Genomic DNA, 25,145 nt, shown 5'->3' on the forward strand with positions numbered 1-25,145 from the left:
ATGAATCGTCTCTAAGTTCACCTTTTGTGATAAAATTAACTCCACCTGGGAATTCCTTCCTTCCACCCTTTCTAAAATTAAAACTAGAAATCCAAGAGAGGAAGCAGTTGTCTAGTTCTTGATCTACAGAGAAATAAAAGGGCAGTTTTATGTCTCAGGCAGAAGCAGACGAGAGGCCTGTGGGCCTGGCAGTGCAGAGTGAGGAGAAGGAGGCAGGGCTGTGAAAATTTGCTGACAGGGAGGGAGTAGGAGGTGTCCAGGTCTCCAGCGCAGTGTCTCATCTCTAGAGCGAGCCCTCATGTGGGTGAAGCAAGTGTCGATACACAGAGGGGCCCCCGCAAGGTAGGTGGGAAGGTTATTTCAGGATGCCAGGAGCACTCAGGCCAGCTTGGAAGTCCTTTCATGGGCACCATGGGGAAGTCTGTCCACTTCTAAAAGAATCCTGGCCATTGGCAGGGAATGTTGGGAGTAGATCTAGCCTAAGAACTAGAACTAGGTTAGAGTGCCAGGTCCCAGCTGATGGATGAGGTTCCAGACAGACCCCACTCCTGGAGACATTTGGGTTCCAGCCAACAGTGAAGAGAGTATGCGATGTGGCACCTGAGTCCTGTCCCAGGGACCCCATCTGCCAGATGTGGTTGGCAGTGAATGGCCAGCATGGAAGGAAGCGCATGGTCACATCTGTCTCCTTTTCCTGGACCCAAGTGAGCGCTAGCCCAGGTAGACCGGAGTATGTTAACTCTCCCTGCCAGAAACCTGGGCCTGCTATTGAGACTAGGTGAGGAGGGAGGTGGCAAGGGAGAGGAAGAGCAAAAGCATGGGATGAATTACCTAATAGACAGCTCGTGAAGAGTGACCATCCTCTCAGAGTCACCAGAGGTTCTTTCAAATGCAGATTCCTGGCCCTGCATATCAAATGCCCTGGAAGTCTGGCCAGGGAATTCACAGTTTGTATCAGGTGCCCTGATTGTTATCCCAGCTGCATTGTCAATAGGAGTCCTCCAAGGAGAGCAAGGAAGTGCAGACTGGGGCACCTCTGGAGGCTGCACACAGGGAGGAGAGGTGGAAGGAAGAGCTGCTGGCTGAGAAGCTGCTGTCATCATCCTGTGGGGGTGAAGAGGGGGTGTGGGAGCGAGGGTGAGAGAGGCCTCAGGAAGGACTCTCTGGAACTGGAGGCAGTGACTGGAGTTTCCTCTGAGACAAGCGGCCCTTTAGACTCAGAAGATGAGGGTCACCCATCACCATCCATCTGGTGGAAACATTACAGGAGCAAGTGGATAAAAGATGATTTTGCTGTAAGATCAGAATGGAAAAAGACAAACCCACAAAGAAAATCTAGAGGGAGGAAAGCATATGGTTTTTAAAATAGTACAGTTTAGAATACATTGCAACACAAATGGATTAATTTTTGTACAGTGTTGGCAATGAAAAGGATTCTCATAGTTATCTGGAATGCTTACTCAGAGAGATGATCTCATTTCCCTAATAATGCAAAGTCTTGAGCAGTGTGGGGTCTTATGTTAAGACCCAGTGATAAAAAGGGCTAGACTTGGCAGGGAAGGGCACTGCAGGGGTGCCCATGGTGTGTGCCAAGACTCAGGAACCAGAGGAGCAAGTCACAGATCAAGTGCTGGCAAGCAGGTTGGCTTGGCTAAAGTCATCAGTGCAGTGACAATCTTAGAGAAAAGTTTGAAATCCATATTAAACTTTTTTTTTCTTTTTTAAAAAAGCAATCTTACCCTAGAAGCACTACACGGAAGGAAAAAATGAAATTGCATAATCATTTAGAAAATATATGTGCTGAGAGAACTTTGGTATTAAAAGGTGATTGTAAAACAATGCAGGATAATAAATCTTAGACCAAAGATAAATCCTGAATACCACGGCGACCAAATGGTCCCAGGAGACTGAAAGGCATCCATCAGAACAGGCCACTGTAAGTGCAGCTCGTTGGTCTCATTTAGTTTCCCAGGAGGCTGAAATGTTGCTCACTGAAGGTCTCGGTTCTGCTAAGAGTGGACTGGGTAGGAGGTGCCAGGAGCAGTTTCCTGCAGGCCCCTGGTCCTCAGACTGCCAGGCAGCAGCATCCCCATTTATTGTGGTTGTGGCCAAGCAGTTGGCAGCTCCATGCCTGGGGCTTCTCTGCTCATTTCTGCTTCCTCTGGCTCTTCCGGTCCAGTCATCTTTATTTATATCCTTCTATAGCATCGCCATAGATGGGTTGTGATGAATGCCATTCATCAACCTAATGGGCTCAAATGGAACTCTTTGAAATCCCCCAGGATTCGCCTTGGTCTAAGAAAAGAATTGTTAACTGCACTTTTAAAACTAGGAATTTATGTCTTCCTATAAATTGACCTCGTGAGGTTATTTGTGGATTCCAATAGGGAAGTGGCCTTCTTAGGCCCCAGCGCCTCCTCCGCCTTCCCCTCACCAACCATCTGATGCCCTCTGTCTACTCCGAGCCCGGGGTTGCTGAGGACAAAACCCTGGCAAGGTCAGCAAATGGAAGAGGTGTCTGCTTCCTTTCTTGCTCTGGAGCTGTATGCCTTGTCTCTCTCCTTCTGCCATTTATTCACTCACTCATTCAGTATCTATTGCACTCCTGCTTTGTCCAGGCAGGGTGCTGAGCACTGGAGATGCAGTGAACAGTCTGTGCTCTGAGGGACCTACAACCTAAACAAATAAGCGCACAAGTACTTGCTCAAGGGCAGCTCTGCAGAAGCAGCAGGTGCCATGAGAGCATCTGTAGGAGGCTCTGGCGGTCTCTGGTACCCTGCTTCTCATGTTAATGCAGGACTCTGGGGGGCTGACTGCATATGTGACCGTTCTTTGGATGTTCCCCATCGCTTTACTCCATCCTTCTTTGTGAAATCTCGACCTCAGCAGATGAACACTGCCCTGGCCAGAATCACCCTAGGCTCTGCTTCTCACCCAGCTCCTGGCCCCCTCCCTGTTGCCACTGCGGCAGAGGGAGGCCACCAGGGTTACTGGGTCCCTCGGACTAAAGGCTCAGGTTCCAAGGGGAGGCCAACTACCAGAGGACACCCTCAAATGTGAGGAGGGCAGGGGGCTCAGAGCATCCTCAAGGCAAAGCACAGGCAACCGCCCACACAAGCTTTGGTTTGTTTCACAGTGTGTAAATCTCTGTACAGTTTTCTCACAATAAACATAAGATGCGGCCGGGTGCGGTGGCTCACGCCTGTAATCGCAGCCTTTTGGGAGGCCAAGGCGGGCAGATCATGAGGTCAGGAGATCGAGACCATCCTGGCTAACACGGTGAAACCCCATCTCTACTAAAAATACAAAAAATTAGCCGGGCGTGGTGGCGGGCACCTGTAGTCCCAGCTACTCAGGAGGCTGAGGCAGGAGAATGGCGTGAACCCGGGAGGCGGAGCTTGCAGTGAGCCGAGATCACGCCACTGCAGTCCAGTCCAGCCTGGGGGACAGCAAGACTCCGTCTCAAAAAAAAAAAAAAAAAAAAATGCATACATTGTAATAAAAGCTAACACTTCAAAAAAGGAATAAAGGAAAAATTCAGTATATTCTCATCTTCCTTTATGCCAACCACCAGAAAAAACTGCTTTCAGTCGTGTGCTGTGTCTCCTTCCGGATCTTTTTGTGTTTATGTAAACATGTTGATTTTTATATTGTCCTACATGTTTATATTGTCCTGTAGTCTACTTTTATTCACTTGAAAATTTATCTAAACTTTTCAGGATACCACACACAGATCCTCCTCATTCTTTCCAGGTATCCAGTATTTCAGTGTGTGAATGTACCATAATTTCTCTTAAAACCAATCCCCCGTTCGTGAACATGTCAGTTCTGCCATATTTTGTTGTAATAAATAAACTCATTGCAGCAATGAATATCCATACACACACACACACACACACACACACACACACCTTTCAGTGTCAAACTCTCCTTAGAAAGGTATTTCAGGTCTAGTGTCTTGCATTTTAATGGGTTTTCATACACAATGAGATGCTCTTAATCACCTTCACCACATGGCTGGACGGACAAATGCGCCCCCCATTCACTTCTCATATGTTCCTCTCTGGAAACTGCACCTCCGTCTCTCACAGTAAACTCGAGTGCTTGAGTACTCTCGATTGTGTTTTTTGCAGATTCTGTTTATTTCCTTTGAATTTGTTATTGTAATTGTGTAATTTACTTAAATTGGTATATAAACTGAAGAAGTATGAGGGGATTATTGTTTTTAAGAAAAAGCATAAATTATATTTCTCTTATTCCCAACCTGAACTAAAAAAATTGTTACTAGCTAAACACCCACACCTAAACACCTACACCTACACCTGTGTGTCAGATACAGTAGCTTCTACCGACTCATAAATTTCATCAATCATATTTGGGAGTTGTGTCCAGTCTTAATCTGCCTTGCCAATATTGTATCTGGAAAAACATCCTACAGCTGTTTGGTTTATTTGTAGATTGAGTTATCTTTTCTCCATAGAAATACCTGAGAATGAAGCATGTCTTATTTAGAATGTCTAATGTAATCTACCTTGATAAAAGTTGGTTTGAGCCTTTCTCCTTACCCCCACCAAGCCATTTCAAGCTCTGGTAATGCCCTCAGAAACATCATGTCCAACCTCATATAAGAGAAATGGAAAACCTGGAAGTCACAACTGTTGCCTTTGAAAGTGAGAAGGTGTCTGTGTATAAACATTCCACTGCTTTTTAAGCTAATATAATGTTAGAAGTGATTTTACAGCCCCTCTAAAATTTACAAACCCTTACGAGACTCTTGTAGATACTTAGTTGTTGGGTGCGTGGATACACAGAGAAACCCTAAATTCATGCAACAAACATTTATTAATTGCCAACTGTATACCTACTAATTGGCTGGCAACTGGTGGTGCCACCACAAAGCACAGTGGGTACAACTGCTCTCCCAAGGCCTGTGACCAAACTTAAGACTCAGAGCCAGCAGGAAGTGCAGAGATGCAGTTTACTCAACAGAGCATGTACTCTCTAAAATGGCCCAGCCTTTTGTGTGCCTGGCCAGTGGAGCAGGATGCTGGGAGGCAAAAAAGAAGTTTTCTCATGAAATCTATGAATTCTCTTCATCTTCTCAAGGCATGCCTGTGTAATTCAGTCATGAATTTTACTTAAACCTTGTGGCATTTGATAGAGCCTTGCAGAGACTACAAGACATCTGACTGCTGTATTTTCTCTTCTAGGATATCAATGAGTGTATTCTTGAAAACTATCCCGAGTGTTCCAACCCCAGGTTATTTTACATCATTCCGTACTTTTGTGGACAGCATCCCAGATGCAGGTAAGGGCTAAAGCAGGCTCATGGCATGCATGTACGCACAACAAGGGCAAGAACCCCACCAGCCTGGCACTCGGTGGAATGTTTTGTATCCCTAGTCTCTCAACCTTCTGGAATTCAGTTCCTGTTTACTATTAATCTTTTAAGATAATATTTGAGACTCCAAATGTCCTATAAATAATGAAATTTAAAAATCAGGGGCCGGGTGCGGTGGCTCATGCCTGTAATCCCAGCACTTTGGGAGGCCAAGGTGGGCGGATCACGAGGTCAGGAGATCGAGACCATCCTGGCTAACATGGTGAAACCCTGTCTCTATTAAAAATACAAAAAATTAGCCGGGCGAGGTGGTGGGCACCTGTAGTCCCAGCTACGTGGGAGGCTGAGGCAGGAGAATGGCGTGAACCCCGGGGGGTGGAGCCTGCGGTGAGCTGAGATCGTGCCACTGCACTCCAGCCTAGGTGAAAGAGCGAGACTCCTTCTCAAAAAAAAAAAAAAAAAAAAAATCAGGGTCTGCAGAGGCCTCAGGAGACCACATATAAAGCTTTGTAACTGGAACCAAACCCTTGTTTATACCTAAAACATACTTGTCACTACTCAACCCATGTTGTTTGTCTTTCTCTTTGGATAAAATGACAAAATGTCACATAAAATGTGATCATGAAGACCAGGAGCAAATACCCAGCCTGCTGCTCTACAGTGACTGACTTAACCAACAACCTGCCTTCGTGGCATGTGTCACTGGGTCTGAGACACTGGAAGCCCACACCCCAATCCCATAGTGGATATACTTAGTAGGCAGAGAAGAAAGTGTTTTATAGTGAGCACCTGTCAACCTTACTTGAAGTCACGACCTTCTTTAGAAAGTGACTTAACTCAGATAGTCAGGACCCCCAGGGTGTGATCTGCCCAGGTCCTGCATCAGCACCCCTGCATACTTGTTCACAACCCCCACCCAATCATAGTCTCGTGTGTAGCTGCCTCCCCAGATGCTTCTGGTGTAGCTATAGTTGAAATCTACTGTGCTAGACAAATGTCATAACCTGGAGAAGAAATGGCAGCAACAATGAAGCATTATCTTTGCTTGGTAGGAAATCAACCATGCTATCAGAAGTGACAGTATTCCCCAAAGGAAACATTAACTAGAGGGTCTTTGTGTTTCTGAAAAGGCCAAAGGAGAACTGTTACTTCTACATCGGCAATGCGTTCATTGTACTTTTTTGCTTATGCTATGATTTCTGCTTCGTTTTTAGGCATATTGTTGTTATTCTTGTCTTGTTTCATTTGCCATAACAAAAGAGTTTGCTTATAGTCCAAATTACAGAACTAGGAGTGCTAGTTTTTGACTTCACCATAAGCCGCCTGAGTCCAGGTGGCCTCTCCCCTGCCCCCGACCCTTGCCTCAATAACAAATACCTCCTGGTTAACATTTAGTCCTTCAGGTATTGGGAAGATCTGGGGCTGGATGACTCACTTGCTGATCACAGTGAATATCTTTATAACAGGAAACATGATTTGAACTCCCTAAAGTATTTTTTAAATCGTGTAGTATTTTTCAGATTTTTAAATTTTCTAATCTTGGAGAGGTGACTCATGACACCATACCTTGATACACACACAATGATTTTTATAAGTCTTTCATCATATCACCTTGCACAGTCTTTACAACAGTGCTTTGAACTAGGTAAGGGTTATTGTTACCAATTTTCAAAAGAGAACCCTGGCTTGCCCAATTCCCCCAAATGATAATGACAGCCAGGCCTGGAGCCCCACTCCTGGGCTTTTCTCACTCGCCTTAGTGTCAGTTCAGAGAGCTGGTCTACAAATCAGATTAGGCTGTTTTCCTTCTGCAATCTAGACAAACAAAATTAAACAAAAATCCAAAGATTCCTCTTTAACTCTTCCAAAGAATAAGATGATTAACAGGCATGACCTGACACCTCTTTTGAGTTCTACATAAATGCTATGTCAGTAAGTTTCGTATTTCAAAACTCCTAAATTTATTTAATTGGTTCAGTTTGGTCCGCCTATTAAAAAACCATTCTATTCACCGCTTGATTAGTATTTGTTAGAACCTAACTGCTTGTGCCTGCATTCATTCGTCTACAATACTTAGGCAGGGCCTGTGAATTCAAGGCCCTGGGCTTGGCGTGAAGCATGGATGAAAGTGACAGAGAAGGAACGGTGAGCAGGGCAGGACACCAGCTGGAAGGATTGGGAAGGCTCTGGATGGGGCTACATCTGGGCTGGTCCTTGAGGGAAACAGGATTTGGACTTATGCAAGTGAAGGTGGGAGGTAGAGGGGGTAAACTCTCAGCATCTTGTTGCTGCATTTCAAATATGAATCTCTGATTTGAAATAAATTTTTATATCCATAAAGGGAGCCTGGTGAATGGGCCCTTGAGAGAGCAAAGCTGAACGTGAATGAAAACTTCCTGCTCGTGGGGATTCTTGAAGAGTTGGAAGATGTGCTGCTGTTACTGGAAAGATTTTTACCTCATTACTTCAAGGGCGTGCTCAGTATCTACAAAGACCCAGGTAACTTCATTTGTAAGCAAACTCTTCTCCATGAGAGGTCTGTGTCCGGGGCTACTCACCTTGAAAAGGGCTCAGGAAATAAAGGAGTGAAATGATCTCTTCTGATGACAAAGGGCAGTTAGTTCCCTGGGCTTGCGAAGGAAAGCTAGAACCAGGAGCTGCAGATGCCAAAATCTTGAGCTTCATGTTCAGACATAAAATCACCATGTTCCAAAGGCTTAATGGCTCCATTTCTCCCTGTGGAAACTGAAATTGGCAACATTCTCCATAAGCCTTGTCTTGACCATGTTGCTGGAAACTGAAATTGGCAACATTTTCCATCAGCCTTGTCTTGAGCATGTTGTTGGGGTGGGTACAAATGAATCCGTGTGTGCGCACCTGGACTCCATTGATGGAAACATGCGTGAGTATGAAAGAGCCATCCTGGTGATGAATTCTCTCTGGCCCAACTTCCATTTGATAAAAGCACTCTAGTGTATCAAATCCTGACAATGGAATAGATAGAGCAGCAAATTGAAAATACAATTATGATTTTATCCTAACAAACCGAGTGGTCCCCAAATAGCAGCAAGAAATACAATGTGGCAAAGCAATTACAAGGGCTTCCTGTGGTATCATCGTAAGCATAATTACTTTCAGAAATCCATCATTTATTTTTTCGTTGTCATTTTATCCAAAGAGAAAGACAAACAATGTTGTTTGTTTTTTCCTATTCTCCTTAATCTACTGCTGTGACAACAAGCCTTGATAATACACGTTCAGTGATCTGTTTATTGTTCTGTTTTGTTGTCTTGAAATGGAAGAAGGCATTCTGCCCTGTAGAAACAAGCAGCAGATAGGCCCAGTGCGGTGGCTCATGCCTGTAATCCCAGCACTTAGTGAGGCCGAGGCAGGTGGATCACCTGACATCAGGAGTTCGAGACCAGCCTGGCCAACATGGAGAAACCCTGTCTCTACTAAAAATACAACAATTAGCCAGGTGTGTTGGTAGGAGCCTGTAATTCCAGCTACTCGGGAGGCTGAGGCAGGAGAATCGCTTGAACCTGGGAGGTGGAGGTTGCAGTGAGCCAAGATCACACCATTGCACTCCAGCCTAGGCAACAAGAGCGAAACTTCGTATCAAAAAAAAGAAAGAAAGAAAGAAGGAAGCAGCAGATGAAAAGCTCCCCAAATGCAGTCTGCTGCCTGACATTCCACAGGGTTCCCGAACCCCACCTGCATCACTGGTAGGTCCCAAGGCCCAGGGAAACTGGTCTTTGCCCAGAGAGCCCTGGATCCCATTGCACAAGGTCAAGGTGGCCCTACCTCCATCAGGGACTTGCTGAAGGAAGGTGGATAGTTGGTGGAGGCTGCCTTAGCCTCCCAGCTCCCATTAGAGTTCAAATCCCATTTACCTGTATGTAGGAACATGACCGAAAGCTCCAGGCATGCCCTGCAGATGTGTCTACTCAGCAGGAGATGTGGGTTGACAGCTAGAAGCATAATAAACCTTAAATAGTGGGGTTGTGAAACTAGGATTTCCTTTGCCTTTTCAACAACAAGCCATTTAAAGAGTTTATAGAATTTTAATGTAAAGAGTTTGATGTGACTGATTTTTATTTCTAGAAGACAACATAAACTCCATTCTTTGTGCAAGGAGAGGTCTTATCCTTAATTAGACTCCTTTGAAGAAGAAAGGTTTATGTTAATCATTTTCTCCTTTTGGCTTTATCTTGTTGTATGGTGTGTGTGTGTGCATGTGTGGTGTGTGTGTCTAATATACAGTCTGAGATAAAGGGTTAACTAAATCCTGGTGACACATAAGATGAACACTCTCCATAAAAGATATTATGGTTTCCAACTTTGTTACTGTCTGCTCCGTCATTTGCTCTGAGAGAGATCAGCTGCTATGGATGAAGAGAGGTTCACATAGTGAGGAACTCAGACCTCAGACCAAAAGCCACGTGTGTGAGCCATCTTGGGAGCAGATACTATGGCCCCAGTCAAGCCTTCAGGTAACTGCAGCCCCAACCAACATGTTAATGGCTGCCTCATGAGAGATCCCAAACCAGGACCATCCAACTAAGCTACCCCTGAATTTCTGACCCTCAGAGCCAGTGTGTGAAATAAATATATGTGTTTTTATTTTATTTTATTTTTACTGTTTATTTTAATGAGCCGGTGCACAGCTGCTAATATTGGGACAAGTACTGTGGAGTGGGCATTCAGAAAACACTGCTCAATCCTGACCATGAGTTTGAATTAGGGAGCACCAAGGCCCCAGCAGGCTTTACTGGGTAGGAGCAACCTCACTGTTTGAACATATACATAATTATTACATATGATCACATATGTCATCTTGTACATAATTATTTTTTATTAATCTCTATTATGTTTGTTTATTACTTATCACCTTTTAAAAATGAGAAACTGAGGCTGGGTATAGTGACTTGCACCTGTAATCCTACCATTTTGGGAGGCCAAGGCAGACAGATCACTTGAGGCTAGGAGTTTGAGACTAGCCTGAGCAACATAGCAAAAGCTCATCTCTACTAAAAATACAAAAAAAAAAAAGGACAGGCGCGGTGGCTCACACCTGTAATCCCAGCACTTTGGGAGGCCAAGGTGAGTGGATCACGAGGTCAGGAGTTCAAGACCAGCCTGGCCAACATAGTGAAACCCCATCTCTACTAAAAATACTAAAAATAAACTGGGCATGGTGGCAGGTGCCTGTAATCCCAGCTACTCGGGAGGCTGAGACAGGAGAATTGCTTGAACCTGGGAGGCGGGGGTTGCAGTGAGCGGAGATCGCACCACTGCACTCCAGCCTAGGTGACAGTGTGAGACTCCATCTAAAAAGAAAAAAAAAAAAAACAGGCATGATGGCATGTACCTGTGGTCCCAGCTACTGGGCAGGCTGAAGTGGGAGGATCACCTGAGCCTTGGGGAGGTTGAGGCTGCAGTGAGCTATGATGATCACACCCATTGCACTCTAGCCTAGGTGACAGAGCAAGACCTTGTTTCTAAAATAAAATAAAAATAAAAATGAGAAACTGAAGCCAGCCTAGAGAAGTTGAGAGAATGATCCATAGTCATCCACAAAAATGTGTAAGTAAGGGGCAAGGCTCACATATTTCTGAGTGGTGAATATTAATATATTTCTGAATACTTTTTCTCCTCAACTCTTAAAGACATGCTGTGAGCCATCAATATTTTTCTAGTCATAATTTTTAGGAGCTAAAATCTCAGTGGTGGTAAGGGCCAAAATAAATAAGCACATGAAAGACAAGGAACATGTGAATATGTGTAATAGGAACAGTCATATGAGCATCCCTCTGTAAACCCTTGACTTGGCAAATAACTGAGCTGTTCTGGTTCAATAGCGCCACCTAGCATCCAGACATAGAACTCTATGGTCTAATATTAACCCATTACCTTCTCCCTTCCTAGTGACTTGAAAACTCATGTGTCCAATCCTTTTACCTTGTGTTTTAAATACTTTCCATGACTAGCACTACATTAGTATTCATTTTCAACACATTTCCATTACAAATGTAAACACTGGAGCCACAGTAGGGAATTTACTAGACTTTTGTGGGTTGCCTTGAGAATATGGTCACCAACTATTACAAAGGAAAAATATGTAACGAATTCCAAACAAGTGACTTAAATCCTAACTTTGAGGATTTAAGTTCACTTATAAGCTGAGTGCTTTGTTTGAAATATTTATACTTAAATAGTTTTATAAACAATCACAGAGTACACATTTAAATATTATGCTTTTTTTTTTTACTATGCATGAATGATAAATTAGACCTCCCATTAGAAGGATAGTGGTGTGCTCACTGATTTCACTGACGTTGCAGTTTTCAATTTTGAGGATATTTGCTAGAAAATGATAACAAATATGTAGAAGAAAACTTTTAAATAGTATGGCACAGAAATAATTCAAATTTTTATCCATCAATAAAAATCTCAGCCTGAGTTCAATACTAAATAATAAAAGCTTGGCCTATTTATAATAAAGAACAGTTATTCTTTAAGGAAAGGACATTGAGTTGGGAGTTAGGAGGAACTTCTAGTTCTTTGTCTGCCATGGTTCTGCCCATATGACCCAGAGCAAACACAGTTTTCAAGTGGATGGTCTTTAAGATCTTATTATTCTAATACCAGTGTATCATGTAGAACGTTTTAAGGCTGCTTGTTCTGTCTTTTGTTACTTAGCACAATCATGGGGTGCTTTTACCGCCTCAAAAATATTCCTAGACAGTCCCCATTGCCTTGGTAATCCTCAAGTTTAGTTGTGGGGGTGGTCTCCACCTCTTGGTGTCCTCTCGGACAGGACGAAATCCTAGCTGGAGAGTTCCTCCTTCAGAATGTGTTCTTCCCTGGAGCTGCTGATGCTCAGGTGATCAAGACCGGGGTCCCAACTCAAACTCTATGGCCATGATTTCCATCCCTCTCTCTTCATACCACACACACACACACACACACCTGTGGAGAAGACAGTATGTCATAATGCAGTCAAATGCTCTGCCACTGAGTTATCCCATCTTTTTTTTTTTTTTTTTTTTTTTGGAGAGTAAGTTTCACTTTTGTTGTCCAGGCTGGAGTGCAATGGCACAATCTTGGCTCACTGCAACCTCTGCCTCCTGCGTTCAGGCCATTCTCCTGCCTCAGCTTCCCAAGTAGCTGGGATTACAGGCTCCCACTACCATGCCCAGCTAATTTTTGTATTTTTGGTATAAACGGGATTTCACCACGTTGGTCAGGCTGGTCTTGAACTCCTGACCTCAGGTGAGCCACCTGCCTCGGCCTCCCAAAATGCTGGGATTACTGGTGTGATCCACCACGCCCAGCCCAGTGTGTCATAATGATTAGAGCACAGGCTCTGAGATAGACAGCCCGCATGCTAGACCCTCTCCTCCACTTAACTGCATAACCAGAGGCAAGGTATAGCCCCTCGGAGCCTCAGTTTCCCCATCTGGATAAGATGCATAAATAATCTTATCTACCTCATAGGTTCTTGTGAGTCTTGCCTGATCAATCCATGCAGAGTCCTTAGCCCAGACTTACTATATGATAAATGTTCAGTAATTAGCCTGCTCACCAAGCCCATCACAGGAGAGACAGGGCTGTCCCTGAGAGAAACTGGACTTGAGGTTCTCTTTGTAACTTCTAGATGAAAGAAAGAGGAAAAAATTGGAAGGAACAAATGAAGGAAATGATTATCCTTGACCTGTTTCACCAGTTACAGCTGATACATTACAAGGAAATCTCGTGCCTTTAAGAAATAATATTTCTGTATTACTGACTTGGGCAGAGAGGAATGAACAATTATATTCTAGTCAATAGCCTGTTCCAGAAACAGGGACATAGTTTCTGGAATCGCAGGGAATAAGTTAGGTGGAAATATTACTACAGCGACATGCTAAGGGGCTGAAAGACACACATAATCCAAGTTAATGACGTTTTTTAAAAAGTCGTCTGTTTTTATAACTGAACTCTTACCAGAAATATCAGGGAGCTAAGACTTTTCACTAAATGAAACCCACTGTTGAGACGTTATTGGGGCCAATTACCCTTAACTTATGCTGCATATTGAATTTTGATGACTGTTATATACCATGTTATTTAATAGATATAGAATGATAGTAGAGTTTTTAAAGTAAGATTCCTAAGATTCAGCTCTTGAAAAACTGTTTTCCATGTGCAGAATTACGTACTTCAGAACACTAAATTAATGAATTAATAACCTTTGTCCAGCAGGTGGCGATGTCTCTCCATTTTCTCAAGAAAGTGCACTAGGTTCCCTAATAGACTTTGCTCTGCAGACAGGAGTTTACATAACGCTTGAACACAGATGTACAATTATGTCCAATTTGAGGCCTAAAAATGAGATTTTTGGATATGAAAAGGATTCCAAGTCCGATTGATTGCAGTAGTTCAAACTGCACTTTATGAAAGCCAGTGGCGACTAGGGGAAGAGGGTGGAGTTTTGCAATCAAATAAGTTTATGTGAGTTAAAAATATATATATGTATATCTAAATTATATATATAAGTTATATGTAATACATAATGTATATATTGTACATTATATATTATATATAAAATATATACATTATCTTGTATACATTATAATATATGATATATATACATTATATAATATATAATGTATATATTATATAGATACACCACTAACTCTGGCTTTAGTTTTAAAAACTATCATTTTAGAAAGCCTGAATTAAACAAATTCTCTCATTTTTAATTAAAAACTAACATTTTAGAAAGCCTGAATTAAACAAATTCTGTTTCATTTTTAATTTCCATTTTTATTTTCCACTTCTATTGCCTCTGTGCTATAGCAAAACTCAAAAATATTCTGGAACCTCCCAAATATACAATGATGGTTAGGAGGAATTCAGATTAGGTATTTTTAGAAGGCAATTAAGTTGTTTTTAAAAACTCAGTTATCATTGATGAAAACAGGACTCCAATTTGCTATTGGTTCATTTACCATCGATATTCTCTATAAAGATTTTTTTTTCACCAGCCATGTCCCAGGCTCAGATCCTAATAATGTCAGCACTGGATCTTGTGTGTGTGTTATCTTAACACACACACAAGATGTGTTATCTCAAGCCAGTGTGTTATCTTAAGCCAGTACGAGGCAATACACACAGAAAAAAATAATTTTGAGAATAGATCTGTTTGGTAACACCTGATGTCTTTCCGGTGGGGGTTGCGGGGACATAGGGAATAGTAGTGCAAGGTCTCTAAGATAGTGTCTAAAAATCTAAGCTAGGCCAGGCATGCTGGCTCACGCCTGTAATCTCAACACTTTGTTAAACCAAGGCAGGGGGATCACAAGGTCAGGAGTTCAAGACCAGGCTGGCCAACATGGTGAAACCCCATCTCTACTAAAAATACAAAAATTAGCCAGGCATGCCTGTAATCGCATCTACTCAGGAGGCTGAGGCAGGAGAATTGCTTGAACCCGGAAGGTGGAGATTGCAGTGAGCTGAGATCAAGCCACTGCACTTCAGCCTAGGTGACAGAGCAAGACTGCATCTCAAAAAAAAAAAAAAAAAAAAAAAGAGTCTAAGCTGAAGGCATATAACTGTTTCAACTGTAGCTATTGGGCAAATAGTTCATTAAAAATGAACACATAGTGTAAACCCCTTTAAATTAACTTCTAAACACTTGTGATTTTTTTTTAGTGAACATTTTTCTGAGGGGAACTCTATAACCATAGGCTGATAACGTCATTCAGTTTACAGAAACATCACCAATTCACAAGAATTCGGCCTCTAGGCTTGTTTAATTTACTTTATGAAAGCTTAAATTGCAGCATAATGTATGTGCGTTTGGCCTATTTCAACTATTACTATTTGTTTTATTGGAAAAGATAATTACTTTAAATTATATAATCTTTAAACATGTTTTACTCTTGCTTACCGATTTGTTCTTGTCTTGGGATCATCTCTCCTCCAGGAGAAAGCATTTCCAATTTTATTATGAAAGATTGACAGGAAAATAGAACTTCCTTTACAGACATTGATTTTCTAGGAATAACTTTGCAAAAATATTTCTCTTCTCTGAAAACTAATATTTAAATAGGTATAATCTGAAACTGCCAGAAAAATTCAACAAACACCTCCAGCAAATAAATATCTGAGTGTCTGTGATGTCCCTTTCCTGGGGAAGGGCAGTAGAAAGATGAAAATCATGTCTGACTGGAAAGCGGTCACTAACAGGGCTGAGGCACATAACCTTGTGGAGACATTTGTGCCGGGCTTTAAAGGGTGCATAGGAGTTTGCCAAGTGGACGTGGAAGGAGGCATTTTAATCAGAAGAAAATAACATGATTGGAAGCGTGGAGGTGAGAAAGCGTAGAAGCACCCAGAGTGAGGAGAGCTGGGGCTTGGGCCAGCCCATGTCAGCCCCTGCCTGTGGGCCCAGCCTCTTGGAGCCAGGCTCACTCACCCTGCCTTTAAGACGGTCCCACCAGAGGCAGGAGAAGGATCCGCAGCCTCAGCTCTCTGTGGCGCAACCTGGCACTGAGTCACTCATACCAATCTCAGTGCCAGTGGCCAAGCCGCTGCTGCCGGAGGGCCTGCGTCACCCTCCCCCCGTTCCCCTGCCCTCTTCCCATCCTCACCAGCACCCAAGCACCCTGGCTTCCTAACAGCGTGGCAGGGATCCTTCCAGGCCCCCATCCTCCTCCAGCCTCAGCTCTTCCTCCTTGCTGTCTTCCCAGTCTTCCCCGCTAAGATCCCACCACCCTTTAGACCCGGGCTGACGCCAGCTCCTGCTGGCTCCCTGTGCCTCACACCGAATACAGGAGGTCGCACACTACATCCCCAGACGCCAAGTACTGCCCTGCCTTACCACCTATGTTCCCCGGAGCCCACCAGCATGGACTCTCCTTCTGTTACCAGTCACTGCCTGATCCAGGCCTGAGCTGCCTGTGTCCCAACACCGTCCTCCTGGCACCATCCTCTGCTCTTCCTGGCCTTCTGCACTGGGAGCCATCGGGATCATCCCTCCAGAACAAGTTCTTCTAGCCCCACCTCCCTCCCACCCTGTGCACCCAGGGAAATTCATCTCTTCTGGGTCCCAACCTTGGCCTCGGGAGAGCCCCAGATGCCCCCCTCTGTGTCTACCCCAGTTACTCAGTGTGGTCGGACTTGGGGGTTGTACGGTTTTCTCTCTCATGATTCATTTCCCCAGGCAAAAAGCTGGCTAATAATATCTGGGTGTGCGGGGGAAGTACCAGTGTGTTTCTGTGTTTAGAGGTGAATTTTTTTCTACTTTAGAATTTAATCACTTCTACTTTGAGCAGTTTTTAGCTGAGCTGACAGTAATATGCTCTGCATTGAGTATTTGTAGGGGGTGGAATTAGTCACCACAAATTTCAATTTTTGGACTTTCCTGATAACTCCACAAAGCTGAAAGCCTTCTAAAGCTTGAGCAAAGATTGGAGACCTGACCCCAGGGGTTGATGGTTGATCTTTATAAAAATGACCTTGTGGTCTTTTTGTTCTTTTATGCTTAAATTGTCAAGGTCCCTGTCCACCCCGGGGATTAATGTGGTGATGTGGAAAGAGCACTAGACAAAGGATTTCAAAACTGTCTTCGGGCCCTTGGCTTGTGGCCTTAGCTCTCTGACATTCTTTGCTTATAAAATATACCCCCTGCCGGGGCGAAGTACAATCCTTACCCATTTTGCATGACTCAACATTTTATAATGGAAGCTTCTATTCTTGTCTGGCTAAATCTTTTTCAAATAAAAATATTTCTTGGTCTATTTTGCATGTCTCAGACATTTTTATTGATACATAATGTCCTAGCTTTTCACATCTTGCAAATGGCACAGAATTGTGAAAGAATACAGCAAAAAGCTAGAAATATACCTGTGCATATAACATTGCTGGGGATTTTTATGTGTGGTTTCTTGTGGGTTCTAGTAAGCACATTCATTTCATTACCTACAAACGCATAGAAAAATCCAGCATAATCCCCCACTGATGAGAAGAAGAGAGGATTGTTTGTCAGGTGGGGTAGTTTCGCTTGACTTGAAGGTCTCACCCCGCACCTTGTCTTTACCATACCATACGCTTCTAGATGCTTCTGCTGCATTGTCATAGCGAGACTCTACCAGAACTGTTTTTCAAAACGTGTTCCTAGGATTTTACCTCCCTGCATTTTTTGCTATATCTATTAAGTAATGCATGTATATAATTAAAAATCAAATAGTCCTATAAGATGTATAATGAAAAGCAACAGTTTCCTATTCCAGCCCTCCCAAAGATGAAGTCTGATGTTGCAGAGCCAGTCACTTTCAGCGCAGCTAGATGTTTCTTTGGATAGTCACCGCGCTATCTGTAACTAGTATGCACAGGCTGCTGTTTCTTGATTTACTGGGGTCTTGATCTCATTCTCTTATTCCATTACCTTTACTTCTACTTCCTTGCTCCTCTCCATCTTCCTAAGATGGTCATACCCACATTTGAGATGCATGGTCCTGCTGACGTTGCTGTGACTTTATACATTCTGTTGGCTGCTGATCTGAGCAGTACATCATGATTTTGTTTCATTTCTTGCACAACTTAATTGTTTTTCCTAGAATTATTTATTGCCTTCATTTGTTTGCCTAGATTTATTTGTACCTATCAAAAATTTCATATGTTACAAAATTTTCGTATGTGCCATTAGATCTGCTGCATTCAGTATTACTTTTGGTATTATTTAAATATTAATTACCAGATAATTATGTCAGTTCCATCCCAACCTGCCCTCCCTTCCCCCAGAGGCCCTCCCCTCTTTCCACTCAGAGCTCTTTAAGCTGCATCCCAACCTGCCCTCCCTTCCCCCAGAGGCCCTCTCCTCTTTCCACCTAGAGCTCTTTAAGCTCCATCCCAACCTGCCCTCCCTTCCCCCAGAGGCCCTCTCCTCTTTCCACCGAGAAAGCTCCTGCTCCTAGTATATCTGGGCTCATTACTCCAAACACAGCTTTACTGCAGCTTCCCTTTACTATATTTCTCTGTTGGGTTCTGGTTTTCTTAATCTCAGGGATGCTATTTCTTGATTTAATAACTCATTTTACTTCAAGATGTTCTTAAGTTGCCTCCTCATGAAAGGCACATGGGAGGGAAATTTTTTCTGAGTCATTGAAGGTCTGAAAAGCTCAGTATTCTACTCTAACTTGATGGCTAGTTTGGTCCTCATATTCATGCTCATTCTCTCTCTCTCTCTCTCTCTGTCTCTCTCTCTCCTTGGATTGTCTCTTTTTTCTTTTTATGAAATTTTATAGTATGCCTCGGCATGTGTGCTAAATATTTGATAGATACTTTCAGGCTTAAAACTCCTGTCTTCTATTTCTGGGAATTCTTAACATTTTGTTTCTTTGATGATTTTACCACCACTATGTTCTGCTTCTTTTCTGGAATGCTTTTAGTGGTCAGATACTTGAACCTCTAGATTCATCCTTTCTATGTGCTTTGCTGTTTTTTCCTCCGTCAATCGCCATCTTTTGAACATTTTTTCTCTGGAAGAGTTCCTCAATGTGTATTCCAGCCACTCTGTTGAATCTTCTCTTTTTCAGCCTTTCTTTCTTCTTTTTATATAACATCTTGTTCTTGTTAGTGGATGGATGCAATAACACCTTAAATGTCTAAAAATTATAGAGATTGGTTTAAGCGTTTTCATTTATTCCCTGCTTTATCTCTATTTGCTCCAGGTTCTTTGTACTGTTTTGGTTGGTTTGGGCTTTTTCAGTCTGAAGGCTTTCCTCTGGTGACATTTGTCTGTCTTTCGTTTTAAGAGTGAGGCACTAAAGAGCTAATTGCAGCCGGACATGGTGGCTCACACCTGTAATCCCAGCACTTTGGGAAGCCGAGGTGAGCTCAGGAGTTCAAGACCAGCTGGACAACATGGTGAAACTGGTCTCTACAAAAAAAAATACAAAAATTAGCTGGGTGTGGTAGTATACACTTGTAGTCCCAGCTATTTGAGAAGCTGAGGTGGGAGGATCACTTGAGCCCCAGAGGAAGAGGTTGCAGAGTTGCAGTGAGCCAAGATTGTGCCACTGCGCTTCAGCCTGGGTGACAGAGTAAGACCCCATCTTTTAAAAAAAAAAAAAAGAAAAGAAAAGCTAATTGCAAGTGCTGTGCAATGAAGGAGGCTCATTGACCAGTGGACCTCACTTTAGGATAATCAAATAGCAATAGAGATTTTGCTGGAAAAATATTTGTTAGTGATTGTGGTTTTTTCTCTCTGGAGTTTGTCCAGTTTTCCCACTGAAAAATTATCCAAACATCTGCTTTGGGGATGGGAGGTGAAGTGTGGTAGGAGAGTGGAGCATGCATGCAACTGGTTGCTGGTGTGGGAACAGGCACTGAAGGTTCTCACTGAATGCACCAGTCTCCCCAGTGCTGGGATTTTAGCCCATACCTCTCCTCCCCGCTCCTCTGGGTTAGCAAATCAGTATGGAGCCCCTGCCCAAACTCTCTGGAGACTGATCCTAAGATTGCCTGCCCCTGGCTGTGGAGGGAACTGGGGTCCCAGCTGCTTCATACCTAGACTGCCAGCCTCAGACCCAGCTCTCCCATCGGGGACACCCAGTGGTACTCCATCTCTGACTCTCAGCTGGGTGAGCTGACACTCCTGAGCCATGTCCCTTTTTGTCAGCACTTCAGACTCTCTCCCTCTGCTTTGCCTAATTGGATGCGTGCCTCCAACCACATTTCATCTTCCAGAAATTGATGGAGGTCTGCCTTCTGCTGATAATCCTTCTCCAGCATTTTATCCTTGTGATTTTGCCATCTTTAATAAAATTATCATTCCTTCACTGTCATTTTAGAGAAGTTTTTCAAAGGACAGGCATTGAAGGCATGTAATCAGCCCACTACATTTAACTGGAAATGTTCTAACTACCTGAACTTTAAGATTCTGCTGCCAGTTTTGTGTTTACAGTTCTTAGCTAGGTCTGTCACACATGTATCTTTTATGCAGTATCTGTGTAGCCATGATGTGAATCAAACTACTGTAATTTCATGAGGGTTTTGCTAAACATTTCCCTCTGTTCAGCCTGAGACTTCTACCAGTTCTTAAATCTCAAGCAATATTAGCGCATTCTTTCAGCGCTGCCTTCAGCATCTGTATCTTGGGATTATAGTACTGGTAAAATTTCAAAAGCAAAACTAATAAACAAAAACAAGATCCTTTAACGGTAATTGATTAATTAATCCCTTTTGGGTTTTTACTGGATGACATTACCATGATGAAGCTCCAAACTTAATACTATGATTTTAAAATTACCTAGAAGACAAATCAGGGCTGTACTGGAGGTTTCTTGTGGGAGGAAATGTAAATTATAAGAACTGATAAAAAGAGACTCCTGTGATCAGAGGCAGAGTGTATGACCATTTAAAGTTATCATTCCACATAACCTGGTGGAAAAGGGCATCTTCGTTTCCTGTGCTGTTAGGTGTCAGTTTGGGGGAAACGTGTTCCCCAGGTTATGCACAGATGGCAGCACAGGCATGGAGTGGGGGAGTGAAGGCCTCAGCGGGTGAGCACAGCCAGTCTGCTCATGGACAGAAGGAAAAGCAGCCATCGTGAAGGCTCCTCTGCAGCAGCTGCTTCAGTAGCAGGAGCAGCAGCTCATATAACAAATGTTTCATGACGAATGCAAACAAAAGCCAGCTCCGAAATTCCAGCCATGTTATGTCCAAGCCAGTTCAAAATCGTATAACCACTCCATTTGAGTGTTTTCCCCTCTCTAAATACATTCCATATGAGCCATGGTGTCAGGGTTGCTGGGATCGCCTGCGTTCACTCAGAAAACTGTTTTTGAAGCTCAGACTGAAGGGAAAGTCAATCAGTGGGAAAACAAGCTCAAAGAAAACACGGAGGCCCAGGTGTGGGGGAGGGGGTTTTCCCCAGCCAGGCAGGACCCCTGGAATGAGGCTGGAGGCTGGGGAACACTTTTCCAGCACAGAAGGAAGAGTGTTCTTGCCTGGGAGCAGGAATGTGTTCAGTGGGGCCCCTGTGCCTGCGGCGGCCCGGCCACAGCCAAGCACCGCAACTCCAAGTGTGGTCCACGGACCGGTGCCAGTCCGCAAGCTGCTTGCTACCAGTCCGTGACGAGATAAGGGCAGAAATTAAGAAGCAGCATGTGGAAGCTTTGATGGGAATTTTACGTGGCTGTGGTCATTTTTCTGACAATTTATTTTTATCGTCGTTTACAAAAGTGTCAATCTGAAATGGATTAGGTAGGGAAAACAATCCGAGGTTACTGGAGAAGCACTGCCGTAGATTTTCCTCCCAGCGTGGGCTGCCTGGGTCAGCAAGGTAGAAGGCCATCCAGTGGGCAAGACCACTCCTAAGGCATCTGGGGCCTCCGAGGCGCCGTGATTCTTCCATAGGGTTTGGCCTTCTTGGCTTCAAAGCTCAAACATGTGCTGCCCCATAGCAATGGCCAGACGCCCAAACCTAAAGAGAGAGAAACTCTGTCTTCCTAAAACTGGCTCCGTTTTGATCTAAAACCTTTAAAAATGGCAATTTGCATTGGGATAGCGCTTTTACAGTTAGCAAAGTACCTTAGACTTACATTGGTTCACTTCTTCACATCTCTGTTAGGTAGTGTTGTGAATTCTCTTAACGTTCCCCAAGAATTGAGACCCCTTCCCCTGCAAAATACGTTGAAGTCCTAATCCTCTATATCTGTGAATGAGACCTTATTTGGAAGTAGGGACTTTGCAGATGTAATCAAGTTAAGATGAGGTCGTACTAGATTAGGGTGGACCCTAAATCCAATGACTTGTGCCCTTAAAAGGAGAGAGAGAGACTGAGGCTCAAGGATGAAGGCCAGTGAAGATGGAGGCAGAGACTGGAGTGATGCTGTCACAAGCCAGGGAGCACCAAGAATTTCCAGCCGCCCCTGGAAACTGGAAGGGGAGGAAGGATTCTTCCCTCAAGGGAAACACAGCCGTTCCAACACACCAATTCTAGTTTTCAGAACTATGAGAGAATAAACTTCTGTTGTCTTAAGCTACCTGGTTTGTGGCAACTTGTTATCATAGGAAACTAATGCAGTTAGAAGTCCTCTTCCTCCCCATTTCCAGGGGAAGACCTGGAGGGTCTGTGATAGTAAGATCTGCCCACGTTCAAAGCAGCTACAACGAGCAGATCCTGGATTAGGACAAAGAGCCTTCAAAGATGAACATTGTCCTCTGGATTGCCTTTCTTTGTTGTAGAAAGGAATTGGGGGAAAAAAGATGTCTAATATTTGGGGAAAGCTTTATAAGTGATTTTACAGTGATACAATGAAATATAGTGAGGCAGTTGGACTTTTAGTTTGAAGAATGTTAATACATTGGAAAATAGAAAAACAATGAAAAATCTGACACAATATTATATTTATATTATACAATATTTTTATGTATTTGTTGTATACACACACACAATATGCTTAGCAGAACAAACTAGAAGGAAAAATACCAAGAGAATTGCAGTTGTTAGTTGTGGTGGTTTCTGCATGGTTTTAGTTTCTCCTGTAGACTTTCCTGTGTTCTCTGCCTTTCCTGTAACACACATGCATCACAGAGAGGCACATGTATTAGGGACCATCCGTGTCCAGACACTATGCTCTGTGATATATATACATATTTCTTTTTCTTTTCTTATTTTTTTGAGATGGAGTTTCACTCTTGTTGCCCAGGCTGGAGTGCAGTGACATGATCTCAGCTCACCACAACCTTTACCTCTCAGGTTCAAGAGATTCTCCTGCCTCAGCCTCTTGAGTAGTTGGGATTATAGGCATGCACCACCACACCCAGCTAATTTTGTATTTTTAGTAGAGACGGGGTTTCTCCATGTTGGTCAGGCTGGTCTCGAACTCCTGACCTTAGGTGATCCACCCGCCTTGGCCTCCCAGAGTGCTGGGATTGTACATGTGTATTTCTAATAGTCACAGCGGCACGGCAAGTTAAATATTAGCATTGCTTTTCTACAAAGGACAAAACACAGCCAGACAGTCTAAGGACCATACTCAGGGTCTCACAGCTGGTGCAAGGCAGAGCCTGTCTGGCTCCAAACCCTGTGGGCTTCCCACCATGCTTTGTAGCTTTTTCTATTTTTGTGATCAAACAAACAAAAAAGAGGACAGTGAGAAGGGCCACAACTGAGCAGCGAGGAAACAAGAGGAAGCTGTCGCTGTGGCCCCTTACGGGAGGGCTTGCTTGTGCTCTCTGACCTCTGTCATTTGCACGAAGTGGAGGAGTCCTCTTTTTTTGGCAGTTAACTCCACAGAGGCTTCTTGAAGACAGGGGCCATGACTCGTCACTTCCCGAGAACCACAGCACCTGCCGCAAAACACTGTCCATCAAAAGTCGTGACTGGTTCCCCTTCTCCCGTCCTTCTCTCCTTTCTGACCTCCTGCCTGGCAGAGTTTTCAGAACAGCATGTAAAACATGGTTACTCACCAAGCGTGTCTGGGACAAATACCTTGACATGCCTACCTGGGTCACTGGGTGGCCTGTTCCTCCACCACCCCCAGATCTGAAGGCTGGTTAGGCATAAAGATAAAAATTGCCACTGTTCTCTTTTTCGTACAGCCCTGAGCTCTTCCAACTCAAACAACTTAAATCTTGGTGGTAACAAAATTAAGTATTTAATAGCTTTTTAAATAAAGTACTGAAACTAGTTTGATTCCGTTTGTATATCACAGTGTCACCCTAGCATTTTAATTTTCACTTGTCTCATTCTTTCTTTCCAGTATTTTGATCTGATTTTTACCTATATTATTTGTATTTTTTCCTGCAAAATGTCTGTAGATACTAGCGGGTAAGCATTTTAAAAATAAAATTGTAGGCTGGGCGTAGTGACTCACACCTGTAATCTCAACAGTTTGGGAGGCCGGGCGGGTGGATCGAGAGGGCAGGAGTTCAAGACCAGCCTGGCCAACATGGTGAAACACCGTCTCCACTAAAAATACAAAAATGAGCCAGGCATGGTGGCGCATGCCTGTAATCCCAGCTACTCGGGAGGCTGAGGCAGGATTATCACTTGAACCCAGGAGGCGGAGGTTGCAGTGAGTCGAGACCATGCCATTGTGCTCCAGCCTGGGCAACAAAAGTGAAACTCCTTCTCAATTAATTAGTTAATTAATTAAAATAAAATTGTATTTTGTATGTAGTCAGTCAGTGAAAGACCTGCAATTCAGTGCATTCTCCAGCCTGTGGTCGCCTTAAGCACAGGTGCCAACAAACTGAACTCCACGGCATGGCTTTGTAAGGGCTCAGAAACATCCAGGCAAAGACTCCCAAAGCCTCTCCTTACTGGCTTCTGTTTCCATGACCTGAATGCATTTTCTCAGCCATCTTACTAAGTTGCCGTAGTAGAGACAGACACTATTTGCCCCAGCGAATGGATTGCGTGACATCCTCCTTCTTGCTCTGAGATACAGCCTGTGCATCCCCGTAAGACCCTGGGTGGACCTCTGTTATACAGAAACATTGCCCTTTTAAATAAGACCTAAAGAAAGTCCATGTTTCCCAGGTCGGCCTTGAAAAGGAAATTTCCTGAGGGAGAGGGAGGTGGGCCATTTATTTAACAAACACTAGTGATGGTGCACTTATTGTGGGCCAGACAGCATCATGAGGGCTTTATGGATATTGATGCATTTGATAGTCCTGATTTCTGTGCTGACTTCCTCCTTGCCTGGGACCTCTTGCTAGCCACTGCTGGCCCCCTGTGATCCACTCCAGGAGGAGTTGGAACCCGCTGGCTCACTAGTGGGCAAAGAACACCTCCTCTTGG

The 25,145-nt window shown here is 43.6% G+C and overlaps 2 protein-coding genes across 21 annotated transcripts in view; one reads left to right on the top strand and one right to left on the bottom strand.

Moving 5' to 3' along the window:
• UST (uronyl 2-sulfotransferase) overlaps positions 1-25,145 on the top strand; it is a 345,881-nt gene that overhangs the window by 264,371 nt on the left and 56,365 nt on the right. For all 3 annotated transcript variants that reach the window (XM_055266806.2, XM_063622934.1, XM_055266823.2), the window contains exons 6-7: positions 5,211-5,308; positions 7,683-7,840. In XM_055266806.2, the coding sequence (XP_055122781.1) occupies positions 5,211-5,308; positions 7,683-7,840 (256 nt within the window). The remainder of the gene's footprint in view (positions 1-5,210; positions 5,309-7,682; positions 7,841-25,145) is intronic.
• Positions 1,114-19,469, bottom strand: LOC134733486 (uncharacterized). Of its 18 annotated transcripts, XM_063622951.1 has the most exons (6): positions 16,259-16,618; positions 15,279-15,308; positions 9,235-9,312; positions 8,219-8,325; positions 7,900-8,086; positions 1,114-1,249 (listed from the first exon to the last, which is right to left on the bottom strand). In XM_063622951.1, the coding sequence occupies exons 1-6, from the start codon at positions 16,536-16,538 to the stop codon at positions 1,239-1,241; spliced, it is 693 nt and encodes a 230-aa protein (XP_063479021.1). In that variant the 5' UTR covers positions 16,539-16,618; the 3' UTR covers positions 1,114-1,238. The 18 variants fall into 18 exon arrangements, 3 of the variants coding, with proteins under 3 accessions (XP_063479021.1, XP_063479022.1, XP_063479017.1); XM_063622952.1 differs by lacking the exons at positions 9,235-9,312; positions 15,279-15,308; XR_010117013.1 differs by lacking the exons at positions 1,114-1,249; positions 9,235-9,312 and having other exon boundaries at positions 6,909-8,086; positions 8,219-8,933; positions 16,259-16,489.

This window comes from Symphalangus syndactylus, chromosome 2, assembly GCF_028878055.3.
Source record: "Symphalangus syndactylus isolate Jambi chromosome 2, NHGRI_mSymSyn1-v2.1_pri, whole genome shotgun sequence".
NCBI lineage: Eukaryota > Metazoa > Chordata > Mammalia > Primates > Hylobatidae > Symphalangus > Symphalangus syndactylus.

Bases quoted from the DNA above. Each gene is read 5' to 3' on its own strand.
- LOC134733486 (XM_063622951.1), bottom strand. From the start codon at position 16,538: ATGAGAGAGAAAACCGTACAACCCCCAAGTCCGACCACACTGAGTAAC. The intron at 15,309-16,258 runs GTAACAGAAGGA...TTTCTCCTGGAG, and splicing joins CCTGGATCAGGCAGTGACTG to GAGAGATGATCCCAAGACAA. The intron at 8,087-8,218 runs GTGCGCACACAC...TGCCAATTTCAG, and splicing joins TTTCCATCAATGGAGTCCAG to TTTCCACAGGGAGAAATGGA.